The 21717-nt window shown below is 38.3% G+C and overlaps 1 protein-coding gene across 4 annotated transcripts in view; it reads right to left on the reverse strand.

Moving 5' to 3' along the window:
* MBOAT1 (membrane bound glycerophospholipid O-acyltransferase 1) overlaps positions 1 to 18963 on the reverse strand; it is a 194268-nt gene extending 175305 nt beyond the window's left edge. Inside the window, exon 1 of one of the 4 annotated variants that reach the window (XM_072603946.1) lies at positions 18502 to 18963. In XM_072603946.1, coding sequence (XP_072460047.1) covers positions 18502 to 18600 — 99 coding nt within the window. In that variant the 5' untranslated portion in view covers positions 18601 to 18963. The remainder of the gene's footprint in view (positions 1 to 18501) is intronic. The other 3 variants (XM_072603945.1, XM_072603944.1, XM_072603947.1) reach the window with 3 other exon arrangements.
* Between the last annotated feature and the right edge of the window lie 2754 nt (positions 18964 to 21717).

Consider the following 21717-nt stretch of genomic DNA (forward strand, 5'->3'; position numbering starts at 1 on the left):
AAACATATATATACATGCATACTCATATACATGTGATTACATACATATGGCACATAGACTGAGGACCAAATCTATCCCTTCTTCAAATCTCCCCATTATCTTTCCATTCACCCAGATCCAAAACCTTGGTATCATCCTTGGTTCTTTTTTGATCATCAGTATCTAAACAGTTGCCAAATCTTGTTAATTCTACATCTGTCATATCTTGCATCAATCCTCTTCTTCCCATTCACACAGCTTTAATCCTAGTTCAGGCCCTTATCTGAAAAACTCTCCTAATTGTTCTCCCTGCATCTCTTTCCTCTTCAATCCATCTATCTGCCAAATTCAGATTCCTAAAACCCAGATCTGACCATGTTACCCCATCCTACTAAAAAAATCCTCAATGAATCCTATTGCTATAAGAATAAAATACAAAATCCTTGGGCTGGTATTAAGAGCCCTCTACAATCTGGCTCCCATTTCCCTTTCTAGTGTTATTCCATAATCCTCCCCTTCACACACTCTCCCTTCCCATCCAACTGGTTATCTAGCTGCTCCTCGTACAAAACATTCCAGTTTCTGCCTCCCTATCTTTGCACAAGTTGTCCTTCACGTACTGTCTCCTCACCTCCACCTTATAGAATCCCTAACTTCCTTCAAAACATAGCTCAGGCATTAACTCCTGCATGATGCCTTTCCCAAATTCCTTCTCTCTCCTCCTCCCCAATCAGGTATTAGCATTCTCATTCTCTTGAAATTGCTTGTCTATATTCTGTACTTATTTGTTGTTGCTGTTTAGTCATCTTCAGTTGTGTCATGACCCCTTTAGGGGTTCTCTTGGCAAAGACACTGCAGTGGTTTGCTGTTTCCTTCTCCAGTTCATTTTACAGATGAGGTAACTGAGGTAAATAGGGCTAAGGGACATGCCTACACAGCTAGTAAGTGTCTGAGGTCGGATTTGAACTCAGGAAGGTGAATCCACTGTGCCACCTAGCTATCCTATTGTACTTACTTACTTGTGTATATCTTGGCTATACAAGTAGAATATAAGCTCCTTGAGGGCTGGGACTGTTTTCTGTTTGTTACCAGCATCTAGCACATGCTTTGCATACAGTATGCACTTAATAAATTTTTTTAACTGAACAGCGCATAATTGGGGGTGATGATGGTAAGATGGAGAAACAGAATCTGTGGGGTTTTGTCCTGGTAACTGGAAAACAAGACCTGACTTGCTCACTTAAAGTTTGGCTGGGCATAAGTAAGTAAGTAATTAACAACTAACACTATACTTATTCAGCTCATCATCATTCACTTACACTAAATAAATCATCTCTATAACATGTATTTCCTTATGATATCAAGTGAAAGAGAAAACTGCCCAAGGTGGAAATTGTGAGAATGGAAAAGAGGTCACAGCAGATTTATCTAGTAAAGAAAACATTTCGAATAGGATTTCCAAGTATTCTGCTAATGAAATGTTTAAGGTCTAATCTACATAAAGGTGGATATTCACATGAAAAGGGCAAATCTCTCTTTCAGGTACCTGGCCATGGAAGGTGTATTAAGCTTTCTTGGTTTTTCCATATTAGTGCCCCTCCATCTTTGATAGAAATGCTAACAAAGGCTATGTAGCTCTTCACACTATGGGCTATGTTACCATAAAAGCAACATAGATAACACCATATGGCCTGACCAGAACGACCTCATTTTGAAGGAGCTAGTCTGAAAAAAGAACGTCTTTTGTGACCCAAGTATCAAGCTGGATTATTCTTTTTCTGGGAAATAGGAAAAACTGCTATAATATCTTTTAAAAGATCTCATTACCTTCATCTTGCATACAGATGGTATCCATGACACTTAAAGAACATTTTTTTAATTGAATGGTTAGGGCATTATGGATACTTACATAATGATTAAATAAGATTGCAAGTTAAACAGATGGCTTCCTGATAGGCTGAAAGGGAGACTGGGATTATAGAAGCAAACTGACCATAATATACAGTTCAGTCAATCACAGTGAGGGCAAGGAGGGAGGAGGAATGTTCTACCTTGGGAACATGATTCCAGGATCATGTAGGTTAAAGACTCGAACACCAACTAATCTGTGCTGGGCAGTTTTCTTTGACTTACACTCGCCTTTAACCTCCTTCACATAATTTCTAAATTACATTTTCTTTCCTTTATAAATAAACCCCTAGGAAGAAAAGGAAAAAGTACACCAATCTATTTTATTTTTTTTTCTGCCAATCTCTGAGGTAGGTTAACTGAAAAGAAAGAAGAGAAATAGGAGGAGGCAGGGTTAGCGCTGGAACCAGAGTACTCAAATACAGCAGCAGTGGCAGAAGAGAAAAAGGTAATCAGCTAAATCAGCGACAAAGGTCAAGGGCTCTGTGCCTCAAACTAGACTTTCAAAAATAAGCTCAGTCTAAATTATGTTATATAGAGATCCCTATTTACAATTTCCCTGTGTTATGAGCCAAGAGGAAAGCTGAGATCCTCAGAATCCTAGCATAGGTCATTCCCAAGCTTAGCCAGAACTACAGTACAATTACTGTAACTTCCTCTGAAACATTATCCAAGTCATACCCCCGTTATGAGGGGAAAAGCCTGGCACATGCCTCCAAAACGCTATGCCCATGAATGGGACAAAGCAAGACCCACCATTTGAAAGGGGCCATAAGTAGGCCTAGACTCCCTGACTGTCATTATGCACAGGGTTTTTCTTTTTATTTTAATGTATCTTGGGTGTGGAAGGGTCACACAAACCAATTGATTGATCAGCTGATGAAAATTGTAGGCTGGTGATAAATTTGAATGGACAGTTGACTTTTTAAAAAATGAATTCCAAAAACAATCTAGTTAGTGATTTATGAATACACCCAAGTTAACAACGCCAGCATTTCTATGATAAGGAATAACATTTAAGTGATAAGAAGAATCAACAGAATTCTTTCACACTTCAAGGGCTTAATGGCCTGTCATTTTACCCAGATTTCACCTCCTCTCTTCAAAACAGTCGTTTTTGTTGGGGGGTGGGTTTCCTGTCTTTTTCGATCACCTTTCCCTCTGTGTTGCCTCTTTACCTTCTCGTTACAAATATGTTTGTTGCTTACTCCCCTCCTCCCAAAAAAAAGAGCTTTCCCTTAATCCTGCTCTGTCCTTAAGATACTACCATCTCAATCTCCTCTCCTACTAAATTTCTAGAAATGTAGTCTATGCTTACCACCCACTCATCCTTCAATCCTCCTCAATTTGGTTTCTATCCCTTACCAGTACCATTATTAAAACTATTCTGTCTAAAGTATCAGAAATCTCCTCCTTGCCGCATCCCACAACCGTTTCTCAATCATTCTCCTCTTCTATACTTCTGTAGTATTTCACATTCTTGAATCCTCCATAATCTCTCCTGCCTTCACTCTATTACACTAATCTCTTTTGGTCCTCTCTATCTCTTTCCTCTCACTTTCTAATTTCTACCCTCAATCCTTTCTTCTCTTGGTATACTTTCCCTATTGGCCATCTCATCTACTCCCATGGCTTCAATTAATCCCCTCCATGCAAATAACTCCAAAATGTATATATCTAGTCTCCTAAGTTCCAGTCTTTCATGCCCTACTTCCATCTGGATATCCAAACCTGTGCAAGAACAGGGCCTCAAACTCAACATGTCTAAAATTGAACTCATCTTTCTCACCAAACTCATACTTCCTCTCATCTACTTTATATCCCTTGATTATACAACCCAATCACCCAAGCTTGAAACCTTGGAGTTATACTTAATTCTTCCCTTTACTTCCCTCCACCCTCAGCCCTAACACAATAACTTGCCAAGTTCCATCAGCTCTACTTTGTATCCCTTCCATTTACTTCACCACCATCCCAATTAAAGCTCTCATCACATTTCACATGCAACATCATCTTAGCCTCCTAAGTGGGGTCCTTGACTTCATTATCTTCCCACTCAATCCAACAGCATTTGTGTTTAATAGATAGAGTATTGAATTTGAAATCAGGAAGACCTGAGTTCAAATCCTGATTCAGATAATTATTAATTATATGACTGAACAAATCATGTAACTTCTTTCAACCTCAGTTTTCTCATCTGTAAAATAGAGATAGTCATATCCATAGCATTTACTTTTGAGGGTTATTGTAAGGATCAAATAAAGACATGTACGGCACTTTATGAAACCTTAGAACTGACAACATAAATATCTAGTATTATGATGATTAACCACTTACTACGTATGAGGCACTATACTAGGTACAAAGGAAAGAGATCCCTAAAATGGTGGCTATCCTCAAGGAGCTTACAATCAATTGGGGTGACAAAATATATACAAAAGTAAAGTACTAGGAAAATTGAGGAGAGAAGGAGTATTAACAATTGGGAAGATCAGGGAACTCTTCTCAGAGGAGAGGGCACTTTAAGAGAGGAGAGAAGAAATACATTATTGGTATGAAGCAAGAACTTTGTGAATGCGTGGAGGCAAAAGATGGAACAAAATATAGGAAAGTCACTAACCTTGTGGCTGGAAGGTAGAACTCATAAAGAAGAGAAGCATGAAACAAGCTCTAATTCATCAGTCATATACATACTAAAGTAATATACCTATTGCACTGATCTGATCACGTTATTGCCTTGATCAAAAACCTTCAATGGCTCCTCAGTTGCCTATAAGCTGTACTTAACACCCTCTACATTCTAGTTAACACCCTCTACATTCTAGCTGCAACCAGTTTCTCCAGTTTATTTCATTCCCCTCTTCAAAAGAATCTGAGGGAAAGCCTGATGGATAATATTTAGGTGAGGATCAATTCAGGGAGAAGTAGAAGCAATAATGCTATGGAAATATAACAAATAGAAGGCTAAAAAAAATTAAGGGTTCTAGATCCAGATCACAAAGCTGAAGGCATGATATTAATGATAATTTCCATTAGTTATACATATTCCAGAACAAACTTTCTGATCAAAGTAAATTTTTGATTTGACTTGATAATTTTATTCTTCAAAAGGTATAGAATAAGTAATGAAGGGAATCACTATTTTGAGACCTGCTTTTAACAGGAACTTTCACAAAAAGTGACCAAAATGCCTTAAATCTGCCAGTGAATAGGGCAGGAAGTTGTCAGATATATACTCAAATTTCAGGAGAAGGTAACACAAAGAATCCCCCAAGAAAGGATAAGTAGGGTTTCCATGATCTAAAATTCTATGGAGGAGGTCAACTCACCACAGATAACATGTGCTCAGGAATGGAATCTTGACAGCACAAACACAAATGATTCCAATTGCAAGTGGGGGTAAAAGGGTGGAGTGGCAAGGGAAGTGAGCTAAAGAAATAGATTTGGCCATACAAAGAACTCATCCACCAACTTAGCTTTCTAAAAGACATACACAGATAATGAAAGGAAAGACTGGTAACTAAGAATAAATATGAACAGAATGCTAAAATTTAGAACAAACTTAGACCTTAGCAATGCTGGGGGCAAAAAAAAAAAATATCAAAGGAGGAAAAGGACAACTATTTATGATGAGTGAGGCCATGATCATGATTAGCAAAGAGAAAAATAGTTTCAATTTCTTTTTTCTATCTTCTCTAACAAGGATATTGCTATTTAAATTGAGAAATATGGAATAAAAAGGTTCATAGTGAACCAAAAAATCAATAAAAGAGGAGATGGTAAGGAAGAACCTAATTTTCCTTGATGACTTAAGGAAAATTAGCAAGTCTGGATAAATACGTCTCAGAGTACTAAAAAAAAGGAGCATAGTGCTCTGCATAACATAAGTACTAAATAGATGATTTTTTTTTTTTATAAAACAAAAGAGTAAATGAAATTAAGGGTGTGATTGTTGAGCTGCTATTGAAAGTCCTGAAAAACTCATGGGAAATAAGAGAGGTCCCACAGGACTAAAAATAGGCAGACATTGTCCTGCTTTTTAAAAAAAGTAGGGAAGGGAGAAGAGATGGGTTCTTTCATCTCTAAGCGGGTGAAATGGACTTCAATTTCTGACAAAACTCTATAACACATTGGTAAAGGTATTTTCTGGGAGCACTGATCATTAAGAGCCAGAAGAAAATCATAAGAAAGAAGTTATGCTAAACTAAATTCATTTCTTCTTTTGACTGGGTGGGTAACTAGACAAGAAGAAAAGGTTATGCAGTAGATACAACATACCAGTATACCTGGATTTCAATAAGGAATTTGACAATGTGTTTCACAATATCTTTACTGACAAAATGAAAAGAAGTGAGAGACATGATTAAAGAGCTCCTCAGTCTTCAGATGAACAAATTTGTAACAACTTAAATGACTTGACCAGATCCAAAAGATAATCACTGTTGGATCAATATTGGGCTGAAAAGTAGTGTCTAGCGGGGTGTCCCAGAGAGTTGTCTTTGACACTATCTTGTTAGATAAATAAGTAGATGATGATGATGATAGCTAGATAGACAGACAGATAGATAGATCTTAAATAAAAATATAAATGGCATGTATATCAAATTTGTGGATGGGATTAACCTAAGTTCCCAAAAGATCTCAATGTGTGTGTGCTCGTCCTTCATTGCTGAAGAAGATCATGTCATCACAGAAATAATGACATGACTTGCACTTGACTTTGTTTTGAGTGAGGGAGGGCTGTGCAGGTCACCAGCATCCCTTCTCCTCCAGAGCCATCTGAATCCAGTGACCAGATATTCATCAGGATCACTGGAGATGACCCAGGATGAGGCAATTGGGGGTACGTGACTTGCCCAAGGTCACACAGCTACTGAGTGTCAAATGTCTGAGGTAAGATTTGAACTCAGGTCCTCCTGACTCCTGCACTGGTGCTCTATCCACTGCAAAAGATCTCAACAGGTTAGAAAAAAGAAGCAAAAAGACTGAACAGGGATAAAATGGTTCAAAATATTCCCAAGAATAGAATGAGAGACATAGAAACTTTGGTGAGAAAACAGTAGATGTAAGGAAGGAAGGAAGGAAGGAAGGAAGGAAGGAAGGAAGGAAGGAAGGAAGGAAGGAAGGAAGGAAGGAAGGAAGGAAGGAAGGAAGGGAGGGAGGAAGAAGAAAAAGCCAAACGGGAGCATGTGACCTTAAGTTGAATTAATGAAAGCAGTGTGTCTAGCATGTAGAAGATGATAAACCTGTTTTACTCTGCCTTAACTAGAGCTCATCCGGTTCTGGGAGTCACATTTTAGGAAGAACATTCACAAGCTGGAACATGAGGGAAGACAAACCAAGATGGTGGGCATCTTAAAACCCCCATTAAAAATTCATTTAAGGAAACTAGGATTTTATCTTTCAGAAGACTTAGGAGAAACATAAATGTCTCCAAATATTTGAAACGCTGTCACACATAAAACTAGTTTTACTCAACTCCAGAGCACATAAACAGTAGCAGTAGACAGAAACAGAATCTTGGCTCTATATAAAGAGAAATTTTTTTAATAATTGAATCTATATTGAAGTAATACGTATGGCCTGAGGAAGAGTAGAGACCTCCCCATCTTCAGGTAGATGCTTAGAGACCACTGGTCAGGGATGTTTTGTAGCCTTTGTGTTGTAGTGGGAAGAGAAGGGGTTTTAGAATCAAAGGATCGGGGTTTCCATCAGCTCAACTTCATATTGTCTGTAAACGTGAATAGGACACAACTTCTTAAGAATTCAGGATCATCTTTAAAATAAATGGATGGACTAGATCAGAGGGGTCAAACATGTGACCTCCCCACATGTTTAAATGGTAATTGGGAAATACTTAACAAAATAAATAAAATAAATTAAAATAAAATATAACATAAATAATTTTGATGTGTGATTTTTCTAAGTCAATATGTGGCCTGCTGGAATCTTTATATATGGTTTAGTGGACCCTGTTTCTGTCTGAGTTTGACACCACCAGGCTGAATGATCCCAAAGGTCCTTTCCAGTTTTAAAGTCTGACATTTATGTCCTGTGAAGTACAGTCCTTCAGGTTCTAGTTTTTCCAGCTCGTTATCAATGAATCCCTGATAATTATTAAGTAAATATTTTTTTGTAAGGCACAGAAAAGGTCAAACAGTCCCAATTCATATGACTCTTCCTTGTATCTATTTCCTACTACATTTATTCTTTTCTTTCCTATTACTCTCCAAATTTACAGCTTTTTTAAATTTAATGATCAAATAAAGCAAAAAGAAATACAATAATTCAGATTTGAACAGTTACAATTATAATGGAAAGATGACTTTCTGACTCTTTCATAAGCTGTAGTTGATCAGTTCCTAAACTGACATGCTGGATTCTACCTGCTTTAGTACATTCTATTATCAACTACACCTGGTGTTATTCACCAGGGACCATACATTCTGGAACAGATAAATAAAATCCCACTCTCTATCTTGACAAAAAAAATGCCTCTACTTTCATTCTGCAATTTCATTGTACTTACTCTGTGAAACTGTAGGAATCATGCTGATAATCAGACCAGAAAAAGAATATATATGGTATAAATATATACGGTAAAAGAATATATTACGGTATACTTGTAAGTCACTCTGAAAGCCTTAGTGGAAAGGTTATATTGAAAATTAAGTCAACAAAAGTTTACATAAGGAACCTAGCTGTAGAACTCAGGAGGTGGAGGAGGAGGAAAAACTTAGAAGAGGAAAAGTCATAAATCAGCTGAAATTAAACTTATATTACAATGTAGGATTCTGTCTTTGGAACAGCACCCTCCAAATATATATATATATATATATATGCACACAGAAATATATGTATATACACATATTCCTTCTACCTACCTTCTCTCCCTCACATAATTGAATAAAATATTTCTGAAGGTCAACTCATGTAACTAACTTCTGATTAACACTGAAAAGTCTTATTGGACATAAACCAGGATAATCTTTTCCTATTAACATGTATAGTAGTACTTAGCATAGTATCACACACATCAGTATTTAATGAATATTAGTTCTATATTGAGCAATGGGGTAAAAAATGATGAAGGTGGGTAACATCCATCAGTAATTAATCCCAGTTAGTGCTTGAAGGAAGAGAGAAATACATGTGAAAACTTTTAGGCACCATTTCACAGACGGACACAAGAAAGTAAAGACAGTCACACTCTTTTGGGGCTGGTCTAGGAAAAAGCATCAGGATGGCTTCAGAATGTGCAGGAGTTTTGCATGATTATACATGCAGAATCTATATTGAACTGCTTGACTTCTCAGTGGGGTAAGGGAAGGAAGGAGAGAATTTGGAACTCAAAGTTTTAAAAAGGAATCTAAAAATTGTTTTTACATGTTACTGGGGAAAAATTAAAATAAAACACTTAAACAAATTTTTAAAAAATGTGCTTAAGAAGAAATGATATGGCACTTTGCATCCATTTTAGAAAGAGATTGTTCAGTCATGTTCAATTCCTTATGACCTCATTTGGGGCTTCCTTGGCACAGATGCTGGAGTGGTTTGCCATTTTCTTCTCCAGCTCATTTTACAGATAAAAAAGCTGAGGAAACAGGAATAAATGACTTTGCCAGGGTCCCTTGATAGTAAGTGTCTGAGGCCGTATTTGAACTCAGGAAGATGAATCTTAATGACTTCAGGCCCCTCCTCATTGTGCCACCTAGTTGACCGAAAAGAGATTTCTTAAAGCTAATCCAAATCCTCCAGGCTGCCATTTCCTCTACTTCTGCCCTCAATGAAAATGAAATGACAAAGGCCAGCATAGCAGGACACTGAAGTAAGTTTTTTGTGCTGTTAGGGTTCTGTGTAAGCACACAGGGATCGGGGCTGAATATAAAAGAAAAGCCCTTCCCTTCAGCCATGCGCCATCCAGCACCACCATCCTAACTCAGTAATATGTAAGGTTTGGTGAGAATAAAGAATTTAATATTTCCAAAATGCCACAGAAGCTCAGAAAAAAAAAAAACAGAACTTCTAGTAAACAAAAAAAGAGCCAAATATCCAAGACTGTTGGAAAGAGCATCAGAAACAAGGAAGTCTGAGTTCAGTGACGTTTGCAGGTTAAACTGCTTCATAAAATTTCACAGACTAACTTGGAATTTAGCAATTTCTGGCTATCCCCATTCAGTGAATTACTAGCCCCACCCCATTATGTTCTGCACCTCTATGACGGTACTGTATTTTAGCCTAGAACTGCAGAGAAAATAGTGATCTAGGGACTGGGTCTCTGTTTTCTCTGTATATGAAACTCCTGAACAAGGAGACTCCTACTCATCAACCATGGTGGCAAATGTTAGTCTTAAGGGAATCTTCTGGGGCACTGAGGGAGACCTGGGGTCACATAGTATGGCAAAACCTGAACCCAGGTGTTCCTGACTCCACGGTCATTTCTCTAGCTACTACCCTATGCTGTCTCTAAGATGCAGAATGGTAAATGAAATTAAGCTTCAAGAATACACATTTTTTTTTCTTCATTGACATTACTAAAATTTTAGGAAAAATCAAAAAGAGGTTTTCCATTAGTACTTCCTTTTCACAAATTGGGAAATATCCTCATGGTCAAATTGATGTGTGTGTGTGTGTGTGTGTGTGTGTGTGTGTGTGTGTGTGTGTGTGTAAGTAAAAGAGTGTTATGTTTTATTTGAAACAAAACTGAGAATAGGAAATTATCAGCAAATGCAACATAAAATATTATTTCAAAATATATTCTTTGACCATTTTAAGATATTATGAACTTTGAAAATCACTGTAAATCAACATCAGTATTATTAATATGGAAAAACTGATTAAACACTGATAACTTTTGAGAGTTGAAATATGAGTTACAAAGAAGGTAGCAAATGATTCTCCAACTACCTTTAGGTGTAATTGAAAAATACTCTGTAAGTAGATGAATAAATCTTCCCCCTTTGCACACAATAACATTTTTGATCCCAGTGAGATCAATTCTCATACAGAATACATTTTTTAATCAGCCAAATCTATATTAAGTAATTTCCCTATTGTTTTCTTGGGTAAGATCATTATAAAATATTGAACTGAATTATATTAATACAACCATAGGCCATTTTCTTGTTTATTTATTGAGGGATTTTACTTTTTAAACTAGGAAGACTCTAGGAAGGTGTTAACCTGATACCATGACCCGGTCCCTACTGGTGGGGGAATTGTCCTTAATTATCAAATCTATAAGTAAAAATTAATTACCAAATGCATAAAATATAAATTATATATTGAAATTATAAAGGGGGTCAGGAAAGCAACTCCCTTAGTTAAAAAGGGACCCTGAGGATATAAATAAAAGAGACAAGTGCTGAGAAGTGAGAGGGATTGGTACCCTAAGTCTTGCTTACTCCCTGAATCCAGAATATAACAACTCAGCAGTATTAGTAGCCTAGGAGCTAGAGGCATCACTAAAATAGGACCTTCCTTGGAGAACCACAGGGCATACTGGCTTGAATAGGGATGGAAAACAGCTGTGTTTTCTTTTTCCTTTCAGAGATAGAATATGGGGAACTCAGGCTCAAACCATGGTGGTACCAAGGTTAAAGGCCAGTGCTCTCCAACATGATAACTTGCCCCTAGGAGACCTGAGACCAATTGGAGGGTGGGAAAATAGATGGCATCCAAGCTCCATAATAACCAGTCTTGGGGTCTGTCTCCAAAACAACCACACCCTATTCTTCTCCAACATTCCTCTACTTTCCTTCCTCCCCAAGCTGTGAAAGTTCCCAACCTCCCCACTTCTGCAATTAGAGTCAAACCCTGAGGGCACTTCTGGAGAGGGGAAAGATCTAAACACTAAAGAGAATAAAGCAGCAGCTACCTAGGTGCCATAGGGAAAATGTCCCTTCCCTTCTGGCATTGAAACCCCTAGACCCTCAAATCACCTCAAGGCTCTAGAAGCACCCTTTAGAGGGCTCAGGCTCCTGGGCAGTGAGCAACTGATAGGAGTTCTACCTCCTCCCTGAGACAGAATGAGTCATGCAGAATGAGTGGGCTTGTGGCTTCTCTTACAGATCTCATTACATTAGTTTTGCTCATAAAAAACCACCCCTCCTTTCCTGAACTTCCGTATTTTAGTCAAAGTCACCACTATTCTTTATTCACCCAGTTTATCATCTTCAGTGTGAATTCAGTGTCATGTTTTTAACTCCTCACTTCCCTCCCCCCCCAGGATCAATCAACTGCCAGATCTTTTTGTTCTATTTCTATATCTCTCGAATTGGTCCCCTCCTCACTCTTCACAGTCACCACAGTATTTGAAGTCCTTATGACCTCTTACATGGATTATGGCCTCATAACTGGGCTTCCTGACGCTTCCAGCCTCCACACAGCTGCCAAAGTGATTTTCTCAAAGCCAAGGTCTGATCATGTCACTCCCTCCTCAGTAAATTTCAGTGCCTGTCTACTTACTCTAAGATCAAATATCATTTCATTGTTATCGCATCCTTTTAAAATTTTCTATTTATATATAAGATTTACAAGGCATATAGCGATTAAGACAATGGAGCATGAAGATAATTTTTAAATAGATAAATAAGCATATTGATAACAGGGTACATGTTTAAAAAAAAAAAAAGCTTGGAGGCCATTCTTCTAAGAAACCCATGGCCCTAAAACAAAATAGAGGTAAATGCCGGGTTAGGGGTAATAAGAAAAAAAAGCTAATCCCAGACAAAACAACTGACTAGTAAATCTACTTCAGGCAAAGCTGAAGAGAGTACAGATTAAGGATGATATTCATTCGTAGAACTCTTAAGGAACAGGAGCAATGGAAAAATAAATGAAATCACTGTCAAAGCAGAGCAAGAATACCTGAAACAAACTGGATGAATAGGTCAGAAAGGGAAGGGTCTTTCTTACTTGAGGAACCAGGAACAAAGGTGAGAATTTAAAAGGGCTCAGAGTCATTACCAGGAAGTTAAAGGAAATTTCCATGAAATCTTTACAGAAAGGTCTATCACCCCAGCAGCTAGGTGACCAGGTGGATAGGAACCTGGAGTCAGGAAGACCTGAGTTCAAATCCAACCTCAGACACTTACTAGCTTTGTGACCCTGGGCAAGTCATTTAATCTGTTTGCCTCAGTTTCCTCATCCATCAAATTCGCTAGAGGAGGAAATGGCAAAACACTTCAGTATCTTTGTCAAGAAAACCCCAAATGAGGTCACAAACAGTCACACACAACTGACACAACAAGTAGCACCCAAAGGAAGAAATGTTTGTAAGATTGCTCCCCAACAGGCAAAAGTCATCGTGGTTTCAGAAAACATCTATCTGGAAGTCAGAAATCAAAATGGAAATGTTATATTTTCTTTTTAAATTGTGGGAATACTTATCATCAAGTCTGCAACACAGTAATACATGCAAACACATTAATGAATCAATAAATTCTAGCATAGAGCATCATTCCATCTCGCAAAAAACTTTATTTTGAAATTAACCTTTACTCATACATAATCAACGTCAATTCATAGATAGGAACGGTCAGCACTTACAATCCACTGGCATTATCTGTCAGGAACTGAGTCACCTCCACACCCTAATGAAGGATCAGAATAGTCCCTTATAGTTTACCTAGGTGTAAGTGTGCCCTTTTTTGTGAATGTTGTTCAGATCTGTGATTTCATCAGTGTCTGGAAACTCCTAGCATGGAAACTCTCCACCAATTCAGAACTTGATTCAATGCTTCTCCTATACAATGAGTACTTAATAAATGAACATTAAGTAAATACCTAATTATTGTATACATGATAGGCTAATATTCAACCCATGTAGCTGCCCCCACTCAAGAGTCTCATTCATCAGTTCACTGAGGACCCACCAGGCTCCAAAGATATGCTAAAGGCATCAGATTCTAATATCAATAGGTGGATAAATAATAAATATTTCTAGGCAATAGGATTATTTGGTAGCACCCTTAACTACAAAAACACAGATTTAACAATACTGTGCCTTGAGAATTAAATGAGATAACATAGATTTATTATTACTATTTTTACTGTCCAGTTGTTACATCCCATAGATAAACATACTACCAGTCATAATTTAGGTCAGATACAACCCTTCATGACCCCATTTGGGGTTTTCTTCGCAAAGATACTGGAGTGGTTTTATCATTTCCTTCTCCAATGGATCCATTTTTTCAGGCAATCAGAGCTTAAGTGACTTGCCCAAAGTACACAGCTAGGAAATGTCTGAGGCTGGATTTGAACTTAGCTCTTCCTGACTCCAGATCCAGCACTCTATGAGCTGAAATACCCATTGCCTTTATCCTGCTACTAACCATAACATAATCCATACAACTTGAGAATTTGTTCCATGTTGCAAACCTGGAAGACTGGCAAATAAATTAAAAGATAAAGCATATCTTAGCTCCAAGCCAAATCAAAATGGAGAATGAAAGCAATTAGCTGGATACTTTAAAAGAAACATTTTTGCCTGAGTAACCTAGAAAAGTGAAATGTTGTGGCTGAGCTACCCTAATAACTGCCTCCAACCTCCACTTTAACTGGAGAGAACTAGACTCAGTATTTCAGAAATGCAGACTACCTCTAAGTGGTTTATGTATAAGATCTCTAGATCATCATGCATCCACACTCTTTGTACTCTATTTTCTTTCATTAAAAAGGAGAATGTCATACTTAAAATTCACAAGGAAGATTTCAGATTTATATTACTGGAAATTAAAGCTCTCAATTTCTTCAATGCAGATAACGCATACACAACAACATTCTATGTTTCAAAAATTTTCAGGAATCTATAAAATGGATAAATCAGGAAATTATCATTTAAATTAAGAAATAATTCTTTACTCTGAGAGACTCCAATGACACATTTAAGTGTTTAAAAGATAACAAACCACTGGTGCTAAGAGACCAAAGAAACTTATTAAATAAGGTGAGGACTCACTGATAATTGAAAACTAATCAGAAATTATGACAAAACATCTATAAAATTAAAAGACTGAAAAACTCAGCAATCATTTGCTTCCTTCATGAAGTCACTATACCAGGCACAGCAAATGCAAAAATATTTATTATGAGAGTACTTTACAAATAATACAAGTTCTTGCTCTCAAGGGACTTAAAGTCGAGTAGAGACATATATGCAAATAAGGTTAAAGAATGAGAGGGAATTCATTTACAAACATGATTTATAAAGAACTTTTCAGGAACACAACTATTGTCTACCCAGAAATAGGCCTTAAAAAGCTTCCTAATGCTGTGAGAACACAGATACCCTAGTACATTTTTGGCAGAGCTCTGATTGGTCCACCTATTCTGGAAAGCAATTTTGTATCATGCCCAGAAAGTTATCAAATGATGCACACTCTTTGATAGGACTATACCATTACAAGGTCTATACCACAAAGAAATCAAAGAAAGAGGAAAAGGATATATGTGTGTAAAAATATTTACAGTAGCTCTTTTTGGTGGCCCCAAATCCGCCTTTTGGATAATGATTAAATAAATTGTAGCATGTGAATATATTGAAAAATAAAGAAATGAAGAATATTAATATAAGAAATAATGAAATCAATAACTTCAGAAGAAACTGGGAAGACATTTGTGAACTGATGCAAAGCAAAGTGAGCAGATCAAGGAAAACAATTTGTACAGTGAAAAAAGCATTATTGAAAGAGATAACTTGAAAGACTTTACAACTCTGATCAACAGCATTGGTAAACCACGAGTCCAAAAGAATGAAAAAGAAATATATCACTCACCTCCTTCTAGAGATACAATAAACTTCAAATGCTGAAAGAGGTACACATATTTTTGGAAATAGCTAATGTGGGAATTTGTTTTGCTGGACTATGGAAGTTATGTGTTGAGGGCTTGTGGGGGGGTAACTTGGAGGGGGAAGGAGGATCAGATTATTGTTTTAATACTTGTTAAATAAAAAAGGAAAATAATAACCTATTTTAATGCAAAAAAAAGCTTCCCACCTTATTTTGCCAAATTTACTCAATTTGGTCTGAGTTAAAAATGCATTCTTTAAGGCTTCATATCCACTCAGTGTACTTAAGTGTCACAGTAGATAGAGTGCCAGGCCTGGAGTCAGGAGGTTCTGTGTTTAAATCTAGTCTCAGAAATTTACTAACTGTGTGACCCTGGACAAGTTACTTAATCCTGTTTGCCTCAGTTTCCTCATCTATTAAATGAGCTGGAGAAGGAAATGGTAAACCATTTTAGTATCTTTGCCAAGAAAACCCCAAATGGGTCATGAAGAGGCAGACATACCTATACCTAACAAGATGAAACAACAACCTCCACTCGGGGTCTTTATACTGAGAGTGACAGAAAGATTATTCTCTCAGGCTGATCATTCTGTAGTCTAGGCTACAGAGAGCTCAAGTGTGAAGTAATTTTATATAGCTTCAAGTACATAATAAGTAGGCATTTCTGAAATATTGTGGAACTGAATTGAATTAGTCTTTGTTAATCCACTGGAAAATAGAATTAATACCATCTTGATATGAGTAAATTTGTGAAACTTATTCCTCTCCTCCCCTCCCCAATAAAATATCATGGAATTCTGCATCGATAACATTCCTTTCCTTGGGAAAGAAAAGACAAAAATGAGACTCCACCCATATCACATTCAGATAGTCATTGAAGACATGAAAAAAGTGAAAAGAAAGCATAAGAGAAGCATTGAGCTACCCCTAAAGTTGTTGAAGGTGAAATTTTTAAAAAAAGTGAAGCTACAAATTCCCAATTCTACACTCTAGTCAAGATCTCATTTTCTGTAGAAAGTTACCCTAGGTCTTCCAAATAAACTAAAACATATCTTAACCTATTCTGTAACAAAATTTCTAAGATTGGGGGCAAGGGGGTCAGTTCTTTTCTACACTGAGAGGTGGTAGGATGGAAGCACTCTAGTTACAGAGGAAGGTTTCAGTGTTTCCAACAGATATTTGGTAGTTGATACAGAGAAAGTTAACTTTCTCACTCAAACTATCTCTCCTCAACTCTTTTTCTTCCAGTTCCTCTTTTGCTCTCTTCCGATAGTCCCCTCCCCCTTTACCTCCCAAGCTTTCCTATAGTCTAAAATGATTTGCAATGCTATAGATGAAAGTAGAGACTGGGTTTATATAAGTCCCGAGGGTTGGAGATGAGATGATTGCCCTAGGAAAAAAAATCCAAAATCACTACAAACAAATAATATGAATATGCATCCCTTTTTTATGTAAAAGAGAAAGTCTCCACAACAGAGGAAAGAATGATTTTTTTTTTAAAAAAAAAAACTGTTTTTGTCGAGGGAGAAAGGAGCTCCCTCTTCACAAGGAAACAGCTTTATTCTGTCTCAGTCCAGAAGGATTTGACGTTGTATTTGTGTCTCTGTCTGTACAAGCGGCTGTCCACTCGGCAAGACAACTGCGGGATAGTAACTCACGACTTTACAAAATGCACACAAGTTAGCATCTGTTCTGTCTCCCAATTTCCTGTCTCTCCACTGTCTCTCCATTTCGAAACTTTTGATGAAGCACTAGTCAGGTGGAGGTTACAGTTAGACTCTCTCACTGGAGAAAGTAGCAGGTTGGCTCATTAAACAATGAATAAGTCAAACTTAGACTTCCTCATTGCTAAAGAAATTCGAGTAGAAAGGGCAACAGGTGTAGTCATGTTTGAAAAGCGATAGAGTAAAAGATCAACAAGTGAAAGGGAGAGAAGGAAAGAGATACCTGGCCAAAATGAAAAAGCGCCAAGTAACCATATCAAGTACACCACTATCATTCATAGTTGCCCAGTGGGCCCAAATCAACTCACCAGGAATACCTGTATCTATTTTTGTCATTTACGTTTTATGATTCCCCGACAGTAACTAACTGCCTCACCCTGTCAGGGAGTAACCTTTTCTCTTAGCTCTAGAGCGACTCAGGAGCCACAGACTCCTAAAGATAAGGTGAATCGGAATCAAATAGAGGCACTCCAAAGACTTCTGAATCTCAGAATGTCATTCTTTACACATGGACGGGTGTACACCTACCTGTCTTTAGAAAGTTTGACCAATGCCTTTTTTTTCAACTTCCTAAATAGCACACTTTCACAGGAAAGTTCCCCTCCGTTTAAAACATATGCTACTGCTTTGATAACTAAATCAGACATTTGTGACAGTGCATAGGTGATGAGGACCTTAAAAAATTTAATTCTGAATTTAAAATAGTCTAGAGTCTGTCTTGTTGACATTTTGTTACCAGGGAAGAGATGAAGGAGGGGGAGGGGCGAGAAGAGAAGGTAGGGGCAAAAGCCGACGGGGAGGCAAAGGATCGTTTAGGACCTAAAAAGCTGAAGTTCACGCTTTAACCTGTCCCTCAAACTACACCCATTTCCTTTCAAAAGTGTACATTCCATTTGCAGTGTAACTTCTCACTGTTGCAAAACAGGCCCATGTGTCTAGCCTGTTAGCAAAATCCCGGACGAGTTTAAAAGATTTAACTTTTTCCCCCTCCTACAGAACACGTCTGTCTTTCTCCCCACCACTCATGCCCCCAGAGTTCTATAGTGGTCGCATGGTGGGTGAAAAAGGGTCCAGTTCCTGTTCCCTGCTGTTACCTGGTCCAGAGGGATGCCCAGGAGGTCGCTGACCGGGTGCAACAAGGTGGAGCCCGTGGTGCGATAGGCAAGGCTGGACGGCAGCGGCTCTGTTGCCATCCTGCATCTTCGGGGGGGCTGTCGCGTCTGCCCCAACCCCGAGTCACCCTCCCTGGGGTCTTCGCCCGGCCTGGGTGGGGACTTGACCCCAGGGATAAGCGAGCCTAGGGGACGCGGCGAGGAGGCCAACCGTCAGTCGGGCTCCGGGCGGCAGGCGAGCAGAGCCGGAGGGAGCCGGAGGGGTGCAGCCCTGGCGCTGCAGCTGGTACTGTGACCACGGCAGAAGTTGGCCGGGTGGGGAGCCCGCTCAGCTTCCCGCTCCCCTCCTCTTCCCTCTTATTGGGCGCAGTGACCCAGGACAGCCCCGGGAGGGTGGGCGTTGGGGGGAGCGGAGGGCGGGAGTCTGCTAACAGCAGAGCATTCCCTCCCTCCTCCCGCCCTTCTCTGCCTTCGAGAGAGGTCGAAAGAGAGAATGAGAGAAGCCTCCGCCCCCGCGGCCTCACCCTCCTACGGAGCTGGGAGTGAGGACTGGGCGGGCAGCCGGCGCACCCCGGTCCTGATCTCCCCACTAAGGCATCTAGCCCAGACCTCCTACCGGGACTCAGGTCAGTCCCTGCGAGGACTCCATTGTCAAGGAGCCCCTTGCCCCGGTTTCCTCTAAGATCACGCAACTTATATTTGGAAGGGGTTCGACAAATCACCTTGTTCGATCCCCTTTCTAAGTTGTGAGGAAATTCAGACCAAGACAAGTGACTTGCCTAAGTTTATACAAGTAACAAATTTAAACAAAGGGCAGGTATCTGAACACAGATCCGCTGACTCTAAATTGAGTGCTTTTTTCATTGCACCACGCTTGCCCAAGAACTCCCATCGGCGCCTTGCTCTGCAAGATTCCCCAAAAGTCATCTCCGCTGACAGCTATTGCTCTGATGTCGGAGAGTCTTTGGGTTGATTCCTGAGCGCCTGAAGCAAGGGAGGAAAAGTGCCGCAATTCTCAGATTCGTGTCCTGCTCCTAAGCAGTTCACCACAGGTCCCACTCCTAACGAGAGAGAAACAGAGAGACAGAGACCGAGATAGGAGGAAGAAGGGGCGGGGGGGGAGGGGGGAGAGAGAGAGGGAGGGAGAGAGAGAGGTTAAGAGAGAGAAACACTTCTAGTTCCTAAAGCCATGCTTAGACAGTATTGTTTATTTTAAAATCTGATTTTCCCATTGCTTCCTGGCATTTCTTCACCTTCTCCTCAAGTAATTAACCAAGAACCCATTCTTTCCCCTTTCTTCCACACTTTGAGATAAAGGAAACCACCCTTTTCTGTTTGCACTTTTGTCTTTAGAGCTCCCTAGTCATGAGAACAGCAATTATTTACTCCTTAGCCCTATCTTTGATATTGTTAAACTGTGGAATGTAGCTAGTCACAGAAAGTTTTCCTGCTGCTACTCAGTCTTTTATAGATAGAAGAGATTAGTGGTTCTAGCACCCAGGTTTTGAGAACAGGAAAACTAGATTCAAATCCTGCCTCAAACATGCACTAGCTATGTGTGATCCTGAGATAGTATCTCAACCTCTCTAGGCCTCCATATTATAGATAAGGAGGTTGGATTTAATGACTTCTAAGGTCTCAGGAATTGGACATAATCAAAAGTTCTAGAGACAGTCACCCAGTAATTTCTGCATGTTGATGACAGCTCTTGAAGCATACTAGCAACAATTCTAAAATACTATTATCCCATACTAAAAATATAGATCCTAAAATATTCTTGAGATTTCAACAAATAAACCATACTGGAATCAGAGCACTGGCACAGACAAACCTGGTGCCCATAATCACCTAGACATAACATTGATCCAGAAAATTTTAAATAATAGTTTGAATAGCTGTCACCACTCTGAATATTCAAAATCTTCAAACTTTGTAAAAAAAAAAAAGTTCCAAAATATAAAGACCTGGTACAAGAAATCACAATCTTGTGGGAAGATGAAGTACATATCATCGCTTTTTTCTTGACTGCTGCTGGAGTTGTCCCAAAGATGCTTTTAGTGAGCCTATAGAAGATGAGCTTACATCTAAATACTTTTATTTATTCAACCTCCACAATAATAGACAAGACATTAAACATTTTTAAAAGAATAGTGATTTGTCCTAAGACTATTTTTCGCAGCCATACAAAAAAATGAGAAAGTAATCATAGGAAGAAACTCAACCAACAATATGTAGATAAAGCTATTTGCTTACAAAAACAGAGAAGCTTATGATATCAATACAGAATTAGGTCATTGCTACCAGAAACCAAAGAAAGTTCACTCTTAAGGACCTAGGAATTATAGATCAATGCATACTTTTTAAGGAAATCATGGAAATTGGGCCACATATCATTTCAGGTTGAAAAATTTAGTACCTTCTGAATATTAAGAAAGGCATGATCAAGTGAACAGAATTATACAAAAAAAGGTCACTATTCTTTATAATTAAAAGATGATAAATTCTATGATACAAACTTCAAAATGTCTTTGAGAATTCAACAAATATATTATGCCCTAATCAAAGTAGCATCACAGATAAAACTATCACCTTTATTCACCAGGTAATAATATAAATTATGAAAAATTTGCAATTCAAAATACTCACAAAACCCAAACTACATGGAATAAAAAATTTCCAAAACACAGAGCCCTAGAGAAGAAGTTGAAACTTTGTGGATCAAGAAAATGTTCGTCAGCCCTGTTGTCTTGTCTGTATTGTCTGCTACTAAAATTGTTTGGTTCTATAAATCTACCAAAAAAAAATGAGGCTACATCTTAATGTTCTCATTCAATTATGAATGAGTCATTTTATTGACCTTCACAATAATTTTCCAAATACTAAGCATAAAAGAATAATTACTGGTCAGTGATTTATTACAGTTCTATTTTGATCTGAACTCCATCAAATATAAAACAACAAAATAGAAGAATCTAGTGGGCAAATAGAATAATGGACAAATGTGATTGTTTACAAGTAAATACCTTTGCCTTTCTAAACAAGACACATTAGTATAAAATTATCAAGAGGAAAGTTATTGCTATATATTTCAAGGGACCCACTGACATCCTGAAATTAAAGCTCAATGAGAAGAACCTGTTTAGAGCTTTAAAAGCCCATCTCAATGTAAACCTTTGGAATATTAAATGGATGACAACA

The sequence above is a fragment of the Notamacropus eugenii genome, chromosome 4 (genome assembly GCF_028372415.1).
Source record: "Notamacropus eugenii isolate mMacEug1 chromosome 4, mMacEug1.pri_v2, whole genome shotgun sequence".
Taxonomy (NCBI): domain Eukaryota; kingdom Metazoa; phylum Chordata; class Mammalia; order Diprotodontia; family Macropodidae; genus Notamacropus; species Notamacropus eugenii.